The sequence below is a fragment of the Rhinolophus sinicus genome, linkage group LG05 (assembly GCF_036562045.2).
Source record: "Rhinolophus sinicus isolate RSC01 linkage group LG05, ASM3656204v1, whole genome shotgun sequence".
Classification (NCBI taxonomy): domain Eukaryota; kingdom Metazoa; phylum Chordata; class Mammalia; order Chiroptera; family Rhinolophidae; genus Rhinolophus; species Rhinolophus sinicus.
Window position 1 is genome coordinate 50,935,687 of NC_133755.1, and position 15,096 is coordinate 50,950,782.

Sequence of the window (15,096 nt, forward strand, 5' to 3'; positions counted from 1 at the left end):
CATAAGAAGTAATACTACAACAGTGTTTAATATAAAAGCCCAGAAAGGGCTAAATAAGTAATAATGCCACATATAGTAGTATATAGGTAAGCCTACAGTTTGGCCACAGTAACTCTGGCTGGCAAGTAAGTAGGCTCTTTGATAAATCCATTTTATGTCTTTCATTTGACAAAGTTTTTTTCAGGTCTATAAGAATAGGTATTGTCTGTGTTTTGATCATATTTTCCCTCTCATTGTTTCGACTTACCTTTTAAAAATCAAAGGTATTTCTTAATGAATTTAGAGATAGTTATCTAACCTTAAAAAATTGATTTTAAAAATTCTAGCATTAATAACTTAAATTCCCATTTTACAGTCATTTTTTTTCTAACTTAGGACATTAGGGAAACAGATGGGGGTGTAACCCGAATACTTCACATTTTTTTATTGGAGTAAAATGATCCTGAGAAAATACTGGTGCTTTTTTTTTTTTTTTTAAGCACTTGTAGATGCTAATTCGTAATGTATACTATCCTTTTGTTTATAATTATTTAAGTATATTTCCTGTTTAAAGGGAATCTCACATGGATCTATTAATATTTTAATAATACTTTACATTTTGCCTCTTCTCATCCCCCCTTGTAAACATTATTTATCATGTGATTAAGGCTCTATTTGAATAAGGATGCAAGATGAATTTTTCACCAATTCTTTAATAATGAGGGGAAGTATTCAGTGGCCCTTTGAAACAAATACTAGTCTTAAGTATTTTAAGTCTAAAGTTTCTTGGAATGTGTATGGTATAGTGTTAATGTTTGTTCTCATGCCCAGTTTTTATTGTATGCCTTTTCTGAAGATTTTGAAACTCTGGTATGAAGGCGGGTTGGGGTAGGACATAGGGTGGGAAATTGATACCTTTATCCTGAATGCCTTCCTGAAATCCTTTCTTGTACCTTTTCCCAAAATATGATTGTTTTTCCTTTGATCTTTTGAAAGACTGGTTGTTTGATTCTAGTGTTAATAATTTCATTTATTTGACGTTTCAAACTGACTTTCCAAACTAACTTGATGAACTCTGAGACTTTTTCCCACATTAGCCAGAAAAATAGATAGTAATTTTTGGTAAATTCAACAAAGAAAACACTGTAATTTTAAAAGACCAACACACAAGAACAAATACAAAATTAAGCCATTTTTCCAAGTAGGTGGGTACTCTCTGTTTGAAATGTGGAAATGCTGCATAGCGATTCATTTTGTATAAAAGGGAATAGCTTTATTTAATTGACAAGCTTTAAATATGATAAAGGGGAAGGACTTGCTATATGTGAGAGCCAGGAATCAAAATCTCCATTGTTACTCTTCTAGCCCAATAGATTGGAGTTTTTGAATAGTATAGCCCTAATTTGTAAAGGCATTAGGGTTAATATGCAGTTCAGTAATAAGCAGGAATTTGAATTTAATCTTCACTATTGGAGATGAGTCTTATAATTTAAAAACAAAAGCTTACATTGCGATAAATAATACTTCCATAACTGCTGTAACTTAATGTCACAACTTTTTCTTGTTTTTGTCATATTTGTGCTTGTCCACAAGTTTTATTTTGACTAGTCCTAAGAATTTGGAACACTTAAAATCAGCCTTTGGTATTTTTTAAATATAAGGGATGTATGTGAATTATTTTAAATAACCTTTAAACCCTTTCAACATACAAATGGTAGCTTACACAAATGAATAGAATACATGTTGATTAAGGTCTGTGGTTACTGGCTGTTTAACTTAAATAAAAACCTCAAACTCTTTGCCTTTATAACTTTTCATCAAAAGAAGGTGTTTTCCTGATCTCTTAGAAAAGTTTCCTTCTTTGGAAGTTTAAACTTAACCATCTTTAGGGAGAGAACCAGTTTATTATTGGCTCAAATTACTAGACCCTGATGTGGTAGCACTTTTTCCAAAGTAGGAGAAAAAAGTCAGTGCTCTTTGCTGTGAGGTGTTGATATGGCATGATCTCTTTCTGGTTTCTTCCTCCTACCTGCTGCTCCTGATGTCATTAAGTGAATGTGTATTTGTGGAACTTTGTGTTGATAGCATGCTGTACGCTGTTTTCCGAAGCTTGAATTTTCCTTGTTACTCGTCAAGGTTACATCTGAATCTGTGGAGCATTAATATAATAGTTTATTCTGTCTCAGTGAAAGTAGTTGAATTACAGAATCACAAACTTTTGCTTACTGTGGATTTGGGAAGACTACAATGAAATAAGGTTGATTACACACATATACTTGCCATGCATTTTCTCCATTTCTTTTGAATAATATTACTTACATTTTTAAGGTATGTATTGGAGTTTTAAATTATTCTTGGTAACTGGAAGGATTGCTTTTAACATACTCCTTCTCATAATGTAGCCAAAGGCACATGTTTTATAATAAAACTACATATTTATGAAGGTGATTCTGTCAGTTTTACCTCTAACTGTAAATCTCCAACAGAGTATTTAAAATATACCGAGAAAGTTTTCTCTTAAATAGTACTAATAAACACAGTTCTTGGGAAATTAAAAACAAATCTGTCTCACATCAAAATAAAAAAGAAGTGACTTGGTTAAAGTACGGCTTTTTCTCCCTACCAGATTCTATTTATGTTCCTGTTAGGTAAGGTTCACTTATAATATTCAGTGCATGGATCGTTAATTTCATTATAGAACTATACACATTTTATTATTTCAGGTACCACTGTTGGAAAGATAGGACCTAATAATTTGAGATATTTTCATTCAGCCATTGGATATCAGATGTCAACTTGATACTGAAAAAAATGGTTATAACTTACATGAGTAAAAGGATCCTGTCAATGCTTATAATTTTGCCATTTCCTTTGAACTAGAAAGAAATCTTCAGTGCAATGGAGGATATCTCTAAAAATACTAAATTGTTTACATATTTACATCAAAACATCTTAACCATTTTAATGCTGATTGACTGGATTTCCCAGTGCTTATTATTAAGGCATCAGGAAGTCTTAACAATTGGCATTAACAGGATTATTTATAATGGTTGAATTCTCATCATAGTTTGATTTTTGTTTGTGTTTTTGTTTGTGTTTTTTTGTTTTGTTTTTAAATGCTTTTAGCTCTGACTTGAAAAACAGCCAAGTTGATGAAAGTGAGGTGCATACAGCAGCTGATAGTCCCTCTGTTAAACCTAATGAGGTGGAAGAAGAAACTGTTCCCAACATTCAAATAGAAACTTCTGTACAACAGGAAGAGCCTTGTGAGGAAGAACCTGAAAAAACACCGTGTAACTGTGACTTTGTTATTGAAACGTTGGAAGTTGAAACTCAAGGAGAGGAGGTCAAAGTGGAAATACCTTTTGTAGCATGCACTCCAACCAGTATTGAATTATTCACTGAAAATGTAGAGGAGTCTGTTTTAAATCAGCAGCTGTATACCAGTGACTTTGAGAAGGAAGAGGAAAAACTGATTAATCCTGAAACAGAATTATCAACATCTGACAGCGCATTTATAGAAGAAAGGAACATCCAAGGAATTCTAGAAGAATCTCCATCTGAAGCAGAAGATTTATTTTCTGGGATTACACAGTCTATGATAGAACCTGTAGCTGAAGTGGACAAATATGAAACTGTTTCAGAAATAGTACCATCTACTTCGGTTGTGGCCTTAGTACCAGGAATTTCCGCTGGGGATGAGAAGGCAGTGAGCAAAAAGGAAATTTTTGAAAAAAGCGATGTGGGTGAAGAGAATGAATTTAATACTAAGGAAACCAAAATGGACCTGCAAATAGAAACAGAGAAGGCTGAAAAGAATGACGCTAGGATGGTTGCAGAGAAGTTGGAAAAGATTGTGGCATCAGTGAAAGAAAAGCCTGCAGAAAACACTGTGATCAAGGCATACCCAAAAAAAGGAGTAGGCCAGGCCAGTAGTAATCCTGATGAAACTAATAAAACTAGTATACTGGCTGCATCAGATGCACCCAGCAGTAAATCAGGCATCAAGGCTACTATGGTCTCTTCTCCAAAGGCAAAAACTACAGCCTCAAAATCTGAAAACCAGAAAAGTTTTCTAAAATCTGTACTCAGAGATCAAATAAATGTTGAAAAGAAACTTGCAGCCAAGGAATTGGGTCTGCTTAAACCTACAAGTGCCAGGTTGGCTGAAAGCAGCAGTAAATTCAAACCCACTCTGAGCGGTATTACCAAAGTGGGCAGTGGAAGGATCTCAGCCCCGCAAGACAAGGATTCTAAACTGGATATTACCAAACAATCTCAGGAAACAGAGGCTAGACCTTTCATCATGAAACGGGATGACAGCAACAATAAGGTGAGGAGGGAAGGAAGAATGGCTCCGTGTATTTTCGAAGTGATTAGGACTGCTGTTGTAGCTATGGAGTAGGAGATGTAATCTTGTTTTCTACTTCCATCTCCTCACTCCACTCCCACGCTCCCATTTCCCTTTCCTAACGATTCCATTGATTTAAGCCAATAAGCATTTAGAATATTAAGCTCACATTCATAATTATTAACAGGTTCGAAAAGCATTATTTGGATAAAATGTCAGAAACATAACTTTGTGGTTTAAAAAAAAAGTCTGCAGTGAATCTCCTGAGGTGATTAGCACTATACTTCTTCATGGGAAACTATTTTTCTCTTTTAAATTGAAGCTTCCATTATCAGCTTAGTGATTGTCCAACTTAGACATTGTTGGGAAAGGTCAGTAAAACTGAATTTAACTACAACTTAAAGACTCTGCCTATACTGTTACATGACTGTTGACTTAGTTGGTGTATCTAATAAATATTTGCATAACTCAATGTGTTTGAATGTTTGCTGTTTGAATTATCCTTTTTTAAAGAACATTAATAGCCTAGTTGTAAATTCTGTTTTTCTGTGTTTTTTTTTTTTTTTTACTAATATTTCAGAATTTGGCTGGGCAAAACACTAAGAATCCTAAAGGCACCGCAGGTGGAGTTTCCAAATGTAAAGAGGTAAGAAACAGTTCACTAACACTAACCCTTCTGTTCGATCCCTCCATAGAAGAGTTCATTTTGCAGTGGCCTGTCTCTCCTATAATGAGTTTTCTATAGAGCAAAGAACAGGAATGAGATGGGTTTTTTTTTGACGCTACCACTAATTTGTTTTTGACTTTGAACTAGGTTAATTTGTGCAGGGCATAAAGTTACCCGGGGAAAGAAAGAGAATAGAATAGGAAAATAGCTTTAATGTTATATTGACAAGAATAGGTTATAAACACAGAATAAAATCATATGTTACGTGAAAAGGAGACTGGCTGGTGTTTGACTGGAATCCTCTGCATTTGGCAGCACTTCCAAACAGATGGGCATTTTGGCGTGGTTCTGTTTAACCCTATGTGTATGGGCTCTAGTGTTTACTTTCCTGGCACTGAGTTTACTGCCAAACAAACCTCTTACATTTTATATTTGGTTGTTTGATAGTTTAGATTTCTACCATTCATAGAATGTTTTTTCAGTCGTTCCTTCCCCCCCACCCCCCCTAGGGGATGAATTTGGGCCTATTTTATTGGGGCAAAGGGAAATGTTAGTAGTTTAAGAAGCAAAAGTAAGCATATTGGCTTAATAAGTTGGTAACACAATTACTTACCGATTTCCCCACCCATAATTACTATTCTAATATTGTTGTCTGTACTAGTAATTGATCGTTGATAGCCTTCTTCATGTGTAAGAAGCCTGTTGGGAATTCATTTTCTTTAGTAGTGGTATCATTTTTCAAATTATAGATAGTTTTTTTTTCAAGCGCAGTAATATTTGGCATTAAGTCTTAGTAATTTTCTATATAACTTTATCAATATGTAAACTTTATATCTTAGTGCAGCATATCTTAAAATATGCATTATACATAAATTGGTCAATGGAACAGTCTAGGTAGCTATTTACTTTCTAGTTACATTTGAAGAGTTTATTAGTCCATTAAGTCTTCTAGAATACTTTATTAGATATTTAACATATGAAACTAAATTCTTTACGTTATATTGTTTGATAAAAATGCTTTAAATGTATTTTTGTGTATAATATTTCAAAACTTGTACATCACTTAGGAAATAATTGTAATCTTATTGAAATTAAGTAAAGGTGGAGTTAGATTGTTATTACTAGGATTCTTACCTTTGGCATTGTTTACTTTGTGAATTACAGCTGATTCGTTTGTAGGGATTTTAAAAATAACTAATTTCAGCCTTTAGGAAACTTCTCTGCACTGAAATTGACAAATGATACTTCATGCATGTGTATTGGGACTATTTGGAACCCAGTCATTTATCAGTAGTTTACAATTTTGTTGATTTTTTTTTTTTTAACCTTTCTAACAGGAACCATTATTTCCATTTAATTTGGATGAATTTGTTACTGTGGATGAGGTTATAGAAGAAGTGAATCCTTTGCAAGCCAAGCAGAATCCACTAAAGGGAAAAAGGAAAGAAGCTGTCAAAAATATCCCTCCCTCTGAACTTAACTTAAAGAAGAAGAAGGGGAAAACTTCTGCCCCTCATGTTGTTGAAGGAGAATTATCTTTTGTAACATTGGATGAGATTGGGGAAGAGGAAGACGCAACTGCACATCTAGCACAAGCTCTAGTCACTGTGGATGAAGTAATTGATGAAGAAGAAATAAATATGGAAGAAATGGTAACAAATTCAAATTCACTTCTTACATTAGATGAGTTAATTGATCAAGATGATTGCATTACCCACAGCGAACCTAAAGACGTTACTGTACTGTCAGTGGCTGAAGAACAAGATCTTCTCAAACAAGAATGCTTAGTAACAGTGGATGAAATAGGAGAAGTAGAAGAGTTACCTTTAAATGAGTCTGCAGACATAAGTTTTGCCACTTTAAATACGAAAGGAAATGAAGGAAATACTGGAAGGGATTCCATTGGGTTTATTTCTTCTCAGATGCCTGAAGACCCTTCTACTTTAGTTACTGTAGATGAAATACAGGACGACAGCAGTGAGCTGCACTTAGTAACTTTGGATGAAGTAACTGAAGAGGATGAAGACTCTCTGGCAGATTTCAACACCCTTAAAGAAGAGCTTAATTTTGTCACTGTTGATGAAGTTGGAGAGGAGGAAGATGGAGACAGTGATTTAAAAGTTGAGTTAGCACAGAGCAAAATTGACCACCCCACCGAGAAAAGAGGGGATAGAAAAAAGAGAGCACTGGACACTAGGAAGACAAAACTTGAAGCCTTGTCCCAAGTGGGTCCAGTAAGTGAGAACATTGTGGAAGAAGATCTGAAAACAATGATTGAAAGGCATTTCACAGGTACATATTTAGAAGTGGTAGTTTTCCTGTTTTATGAGGGTATTACATTTACATTTTTAAAAATGTACGTTGCAGCATTACTAGTACTTTACTCTGTCTTGATTTAAGAAGACAACAGATAATTACGACCAGTGATATTTTCCAAAGAAATGTGCACAAGTTTCACAGATTTCTCTTAGGTACAGAGTAGACCTTGTCTCGAGTTACTATACCTCAAGAAAAGATGACCAAACCAGAAGCAAACTAGAGTACCCGAATTAGAATTGGGATGAAAATGGTATATTTGTATTATTGGGAGAACCATCTTTTGTAGAATGATGTTGCACTATGGTTTTAGAAAAATTCATGAAGATACCATGTCACGTTTAAGTAATATTTTGAGAGTATAGACTTAGGGCAGCTCACTTTCAGCATTTAAGGGAGATCAAAATAATTTCCAGTGAGAAAATCTTGAAAGAGTTAACTAGAATAAAAAGTACTAGGAAGGTCCCACAGGCTTGTGGAACAAAATAGAAAAATATATATAGGTTCTTTGGGAAAAGCAGGTAGGAAGGTATAGTTTGGAACAAGATAAATGGGAAAATAAAAGAATATTTAGACTAATACTGAAGGTTTTTATTGAATTCTTATATTTCATAATAGAAATATGTCTCTTTCCCAAATTTGAGTTTTATCTTGGTGAAAAAGGTGTTAGAATTGTTGAGAGCTAAAAGCAATTTAAGTATTGTTATTATAGCAATAAATTAGATGTTCTCTTTAAAGCTAAAACGCCAACCAGGAGAGTTAGAATTGGGAAAACGCCACCATTGGAAAAGGCTGTTGCAACAGAACCAGCACAAGATGAAGAGGCCTTGCAAATTAGTAAAGGTAAAGCACGATTGATGGAAGGGGCAGGAGAGTAACACTAACACAGTAGGAGATGGTGAAGTTCCAAAGATCTGCCATCTAAGAACAGTATAAACAGTGAAATAGAGAGGGGAGATGTGGGAGACAGCCTTATAATGATTAGCTCTGGATAAAGACTTTTTATCTTTGTAATTTAGAGAGGTAATGGAACATAATGGAATGGGATAATAGAATAATAGGTGATCCTATTAGAATGTGCCAGATTTGTGGAAATATTCCATGAAAGGTTATTCTGACCAAGTAGCATCAAGTAGAAATCATTTATTATCTAGCTCTTACTTGTACACCAGATCCCTTGCTTTGTGGAAGGTGCCAAGCATCCAGCCAATGAATTAACATGTCTTAACAACATTAATAAAATTTATGTTGAATCAAATAGGGAACAGTGTGTAAGTGGGAGAGAGCACTCTAGTCACACAACCAATATTTGTAATTGTGTCCATTATATTAATAGCAAAATGCTAAATGGTAGAGAAAAAGTACACAGTTCCAGATTGCAAGTTTGTTGATTCCAAGAGGTAAAGCAAAATATCAACTACCTGAATGAGTTAAACAGCTCTGTAAGAGGATCCCTTGTACCATTCTCTTTGCAGCATCCTCTTGGCCCTCTTGCTTTTCTATCTTTTGTAAAGAAAAACTATCAACTGTGATTCAGTCCAAGTTCATTGAACCTGATCTCATCTGGGCCCTCAGTGCTGCTCCACAATCAATTATAGGCCTTCCTTTCCCGTTTCCTAATCTGTTATAATATAAGTCTTTCCCCTCTCTGCATCACTTAGCTCATCTTCACTGGATAACCTTGGTTTCATTTCTATTTACCAGAGCAAATATACGATCTCCCCTGTCTGCCAGCTTGTGTTTCACCTACAGTGGTTTCTCACAAATAAAATAATCGCAAGTCTTTCCCATTTAAAAAACCGTGTCCTTAACCTGAATCCTTCTAGCTCCCACCTTTTTTCCTTTCTTTTAGAGGAAAGTATTTAGAAAGCACCTATTTTTACTTCATCTACCATCGAACTGATGTATTTTGTATTCTTTCTGAACCACCTTCCTGAAATTGATGTTGATAAAGAACCTCCATTGGGTTGTTGTCAAAGTTGATTTAAGTTTTTTCTTTTTTTTTTCTTTTTCTTATTTAGTCTAATTTGAGTTCTCTGCATGTTGATCATGCCCTCTTTCTTGAAGCTCTCTCCCATGGCCAAGTGGATATTCTTCTGTCTTATCCCTTCTCTATTAGCTCTCCTGATAACCAAGCCATAGGTAATGCTTTAGTTAAGAAAGAAGAATAGAGAAAGACGATTTATTTACTGCTTGTGTAACAATTTATTTCCATTAATTTAGAGAAAATATGTTTGACAATGTTTTCTAGCTTAAGAGAAAGTCATTTTTGGGGGCGGCCGGATGGCTCAGTTGGTTAGAGCATGAGCTCTCAACAAGGTTGCCGGTTCAATTCCCACATGGGATGGTGGGCTATGCCCCCTGCAACTAAGATTGAAAACGGCGACTGGACTTGGAGCTGAGCTGCACCCTCCACAACTAGATTGAAGGACAACTACTTGGAGCTGATGGGCCCTGGAGAAACACACTGTTCCCCAATATTCCCCAATGAAAAAAATAAAAGTTGAAATTTTTTTTAAAAGAAAAAGTCATTTTTTAAACTTCAAATATTTGCTTTAATCTACTTAAATTATTATTATATAATTATTAATTATTATTATGAGATAAATGTGCCTTTGGAATGGCAGAAGCAAATGTTTTTGATAAGGTATTTCAGCTACTGAGGGTAACCAGGACTTCTAGGAGCCAGTTTCTGTTTTTGTCTTCTCCCAAAATCATATTATGCAGTGTGTGCTAACATTGAGTGCTGCTTACATATTATTCACTCTGCTGGGCCTTAGCATTTGTATTTTAACTTGTGGTTCTGTCTAACCAAGGGTCTTAGTCCAGTTTAGGCTTAAGGTATTTGGGGTTTTTTTCCCTCCTGTTTAGAAGGGCCTCAGTACAGGGCATCAGAATTAGTCTCTGCTCATGTCCTTTTCCCCTTAAGTCACACTCTCCCCAACCTAGTACTTTGCATGTACGAGTTAACTGTTGACAGTAATTATAGAACTGGAATTTCTTCCATTACCTTTTAAATTCTTTCTGGAACAATTTATAAATAAAATACGCTATTAGCTTTAGTCTTTCCCCTTTAATAAGAAGAAACAGATTTATCCATTTATTCCTTACATTAAGGAATCTTGGAAGTGGTCAGGTGGGATTAACCAAGAAAGATTTACTTAGGGAGATGAGCCATAAATTAGTCTTTGAAGGTGGGGGTTATCTAATGTTAGCTTCACAAAATCTATAAATCTATTTTGAATAATTTTTTTCTTTAAAAAATTTAATGACTTTAGTTGATGAAGAATCTGGCTTGAAGGATTCAGAACCAGAAGGAAAACGCAGGAAGACTGAAGACTCTGTAGGGAAATCAGTGGCAGCTAATATCCCCGGAGGTAAAGTAAAAATGACATTTTTTCCCTTATCCATATGAAATAAAAATTTCAGTACCATAATAAGGGTTCTGTTATTTAGATGAGTAATGTAGTTTAACCTTCTTAGATGGTTATTTTAGAGTGGAAGTTGCCAAGTTTTGCACATTGGCATTTCTGAAAACAGTTTATTAGGCTGTGTTTTAACCTGGCAAGGAAGTTTTTTATTGTACTCTTGAAGCCTGGGCTATGTCTCTTTTTTTATTCCTGGTTTTTTGTTTGTTTGTTTGTTTGTTTTTTTGTTTTTTTTTGCTGCTCGGGTAAGAATTGAATTACATTTGCCCAGGCAACAATTGTACTTAAGTAGAATATGCTGAAGAGCTTAGCTAACAAACTATGTTCATAGTAACTAAGATGATCTGAGGGGCTCCTTGGGTGTTTACCCAGAATATTCTTCAAGCAGTCAGTTGCCCATCATTCTGCCTTTTCTTCCTGTTTAATTTTAATAGGGGATTCCAAAGAGGTTTATTTCAAAGACTCCCTATGAGATTCTTTTCCAATGAATTGCTATTCTGAAGGAATTCCCTGGCATTTCTGGAGGCTCTGGAGTATTACAGAATTTGTTAAAAAATAAAGTAAAGACTTTGGTTTTGTGATTAAAAGCTTAATTGCCCTTGATCCCGAGATCTATAGCAGTGTATATTATGTCTGTATGTAAGTATATACTGTGCTTGCTATGTTTGTCATGTTTAGATAAACTGATTAGCATAGCTATAGATAAATTATTGTAGTTTCCTCCTTTCTCTTTCCCCCCTCTCTTCCTGTCCTCTAGATTTGGACTTTCTTGTACCGAAGGCTGGATTCTTCTGTCCAATCTGTTCCCTCTTCTACTCAGGTGAAAAAGCAATGACAAATCACTGCAAGAGTACACGTCATAAGCAGAATACAGAGGTAAATTTTTTTTATTTTTAACTCCTCATAAAATCTTCAGGTGTTGGTATTGTAATCAAGCTAAAGTGTCCACCCAAAAATGTACAGTCTTTCCCTTTCAGAGAATTTTGAAGGTTTGTGCCAGTTGATTAAATAAATCCCAGATCCTATTCCTCTCCTTCATTGTACCTTACCAGTAACTTCTAGTCTATTTCTTTTCTTCTGGCAGCATTTGCCAGAGTAGATTCTGTAGCTCCCTAGTCCCATGTGACACTCCGTTCAGTGTGGGAAGCTATATATTCTGATGCCCTGTTGCAGAGTCATGAACACAGCGTATTAAAGTTTCTGAATTGTCTAGTCAGAAAACATTGCTTAAGTTTTCAACCCATTTCCTAAACTGATGTAATTTTAACATCTCCTTCCCTTTTTTCCAAGTTGTGTTTTCGAAAGTGTTCCAAGTAGCACTTTTTCCAAGTGCTACTCTAGAAAATCATCATCAGCCATAGTTCTGATTTCTCCTATTTACGAGTAGTTTTATGCATCCTCTATATTGAATCTGTGGCACAGATGCTAATCTAACATTTGAGCTTTTATTTGCAGGAAACTTAATTAGTCCCCTCCATCAATTTTAGGAGGTAGATGCCTATCATTCCAATTTTAAAGTTGAGGAAACAGACCTAAAGCATATCTGAATCCAAGTGTCTAATCCCAAGGTCACATAGCTAGTTAGTGGCAGACCTAGGATTTGAACCTAGCTCTGGTTTATTCTAAGCTCAAGCCTTTCATTGCTGTGTTCCAGCTTTTCTGGCTCTTTTTCATGCACGAAAGGCCCCCTTTGCACCTTTGTATTGCTCTTCCTTTGTCCTCTCCCAGTCCCGCTTACATTGTTGACTATTCCTCATATTTTAGGTCTCGACTTAAATATCAGCTTCCAAGGAAGGCCTTTGCCTAAAAAATACCTAGCTAAAATAGAACACTCCCTACCCCCAAAAAAAGGATCAATCTCTATTACCTCATTGCATGTTTTTCCTTTATAGGGTTTACTACCACCCAGAATTTACCTTATTTAATTTTTGTTTCTCTCCCCCCACTGCAATGTAAGCTTCATGAGGTAAAGGGCCTTACCTATCTTGTTGACCACCGAGTGAGTCCCCAGGCACCAAGCATGATGCATGGTGTATCATAAAATATCAGATGACTGATGAAGGAAGGAATGTCAGTATAAGTCACTGTGTCTCTAATCTTTATAGGATCAGGCTCTTTTAAATTGTAAATGAAATTTTTAGATTTGTTTGTACACACAGCAAAGCAACATCTAATAAGTATTTTATATTGTAAATTACTTTTAACAGAAGTTCATGGCGAAGCAAAAAAAGGAAAAGGAGCAGAATGAGGTGGAAGAAAGAAGCTCTAGGTGATTGGGTGAAAGGGGAAAGAATTCGTTAGAAATTTGTTTAGGGTCCAGTTGATTTGTGTATTTTTGTTTTCACTTAATTTGTAATTTTTGTTTCAGAAGCAAATATTCATGTTGTACAAATTTCTGATTGCCCTTGGTGTAGAGAGACTGATGGGGAAAGTATGATGGGTTTGATTTTTATATCAAATCATCAGGCATGGAGAAATATCTTTTAGAAGTGTTAAAATAAATGTTCCTACTGTATATTTAAAATACCATCTTGTGTTTGTGGCTGATTTATTAAAGACTTGCTTGCCTCTGATTGCAGACAGGCTTCTCTATAATTGTTATGACTTGGGATATTTGGGGATTCTTCATGTATTACTGGAAGTCATACCATGTTTTCCCGAAAATAAGACTGGGTCTTACATTAATTTTTGTTTCAAAAGACGCATTAGGGCGTATGTCTTATTTTTTCATGTACAACAATCTACACTTATCCAAATACAGTCAGGTCATCATCATCTTCTGGAACATAGTCATAACGTACTAAATGCGTCCTTCTAGCTGACGATCTTAACTGGGGCTTATTTTTGGGGTAGGTCTTATTTACAGGGAAACACGGTAGCATGATAGTATTGTACTTTTCTTCAACTGTCCATATACAGGTCAAAGATTTCTTAAAACTCTAAATTTTTCTGGCTGAAATTAGTTTGCAGCATGTTTGGCCCAAGTCGGTTTGAGTAAAACTCTACTTGATTTTTTTGTAATGTGTTAGGAAGGTATTTTTTCTGCTTCTGGTAATACCTACTATTTCTACCATACCCATTTAAAGTAGCTACTTGCAAGTCATTTAGTATTAGCCTGAAAATACAAAGACAAAGCAGCCTTTACTTCCTGTGCACCACTAGAGTCGATTTTTAAATATTTGAATTATTTAATATGTTTATAAGAAGTTGTAAAGTTACAAAAAAAGAATTCAGTGGATTGTTAAATGCTGAACACAGCCCTGTACTATACATTTTTAGATTAGGCCATGCCTCAGACGTAAGTCTGCTGACTTTGAATTGTTTCAGTATCTGATTTCTCAGCTCTTCCAAGATTAGAGTGTACCAATTACTAATAGAAGGTGAGCGGAGGGAAATAAAAACAACTACTTTTTTAGGTCTCTCACTCCCATCACAGCATAAGAGTTACGGCATAGTCAACAAGAATAGAGTGAAGAACGAAAAACAGCAACTTTTTGTTGTTGCTCACCAAACTCATCTGTACATTCAGTTCAGACAGCCACAGCCTGTGCAAAATGACAAAATAGTACATGCTACAGACTGAGGAATGGGTTGGGGAGGGGTATGGGTTGTGAGTGCCAAGAGTCTATGGTAATTAAAACTGTGTAGGTGAATGAGGTAATAAGTGGGAGAAGAGCTATTACCATGTTTTCCCGAAAATAAAACCTAGCTGGACCATCAGCTCATGTGTGGAGCAAAAATTAATACAAGACCGGGTCTTCTATAATATAATATATAAGACTGGGTATAATATGATAATAATGTAATAATATAATACCGGGTCCTGTGTTAATTTTTGCTTCAAAAGATGCATTAGATGGTCCAGCTAGGTCTTATTTTCAGAGAAATGTGGTAAACGTTTGGAGAATAAAATGCCAGCAAGCTAAAGCAGCACAGAGTAAATAAGAATCTTGACTTTTAAAGGTGCCAGATGGGCACTGGACTTATCAGGGGAATCACTTCATAGAGTGTGTCCAGTGCTCTCTACGCCTGAAGCTGAAGTAAAGTAATATTGAATGTCAACTATAACTAAATATATAGATATATGTAGTCACGGGATGTGGAGTACAACAGAGGGAAGATAGTCGATGGTACTGTAACAGCTATAGAAGATGTCAGAGGGGCAGTAGCTTGGGGGGTGGGTTATCACTTTATGAGGGGTTTAAATGTCTTTACTACGTTGCTTTGTACACCTCAAACTAATTTTATATATATATATATATTTAATAGTAGGTATATATATATATATATAAATTCCCAAAAGACTCTTACTTATAAATAATCTTCTCCTGGGGCTGCTTCTGAAGCTTTTAAAA

General features: G+C 35.3%; 1 protein-coding gene across 4 annotated transcripts in view; it reads left to right on the plus strand.

Annotated features, from left to right (window-relative positions):
* Positions 1-13,270, plus strand: part of ZNF638 (zinc finger protein 638) — a 113,162-nt gene extending 99,892 nt beyond the window's left edge. For all 4 annotated transcript variants that reach the window (XM_074332145.1, XM_019718798.2, XM_074332146.1 and 1 more), the window contains 7 exons: positions 3,106-4,312; positions 4,911-4,976; positions 6,335-7,289; positions 8,052-8,156; positions 10,592-10,690; positions 11,499-11,617; positions 12,949-13,270. In XM_074332145.1, the coding sequence (XP_074188246.1) occupies positions 3,106-4,312; positions 4,911-4,976; positions 6,335-7,289; positions 8,052-8,156; positions 10,592-10,690; positions 11,499-11,617; positions 12,949-13,014 (2,617 nt within the window). In that variant the 3' untranslated portion in view covers positions 13,015-13,270. The remainder of the gene's footprint in view (positions 1-3,105; positions 4,313-4,910; positions 4,977-6,334; positions 7,290-8,051; positions 8,157-10,591; positions 10,691-11,498; positions 11,618-12,948) is intronic.
* The last annotated feature ends 1,826 nt before the right edge of the window (positions 13,271-15,096 follow it).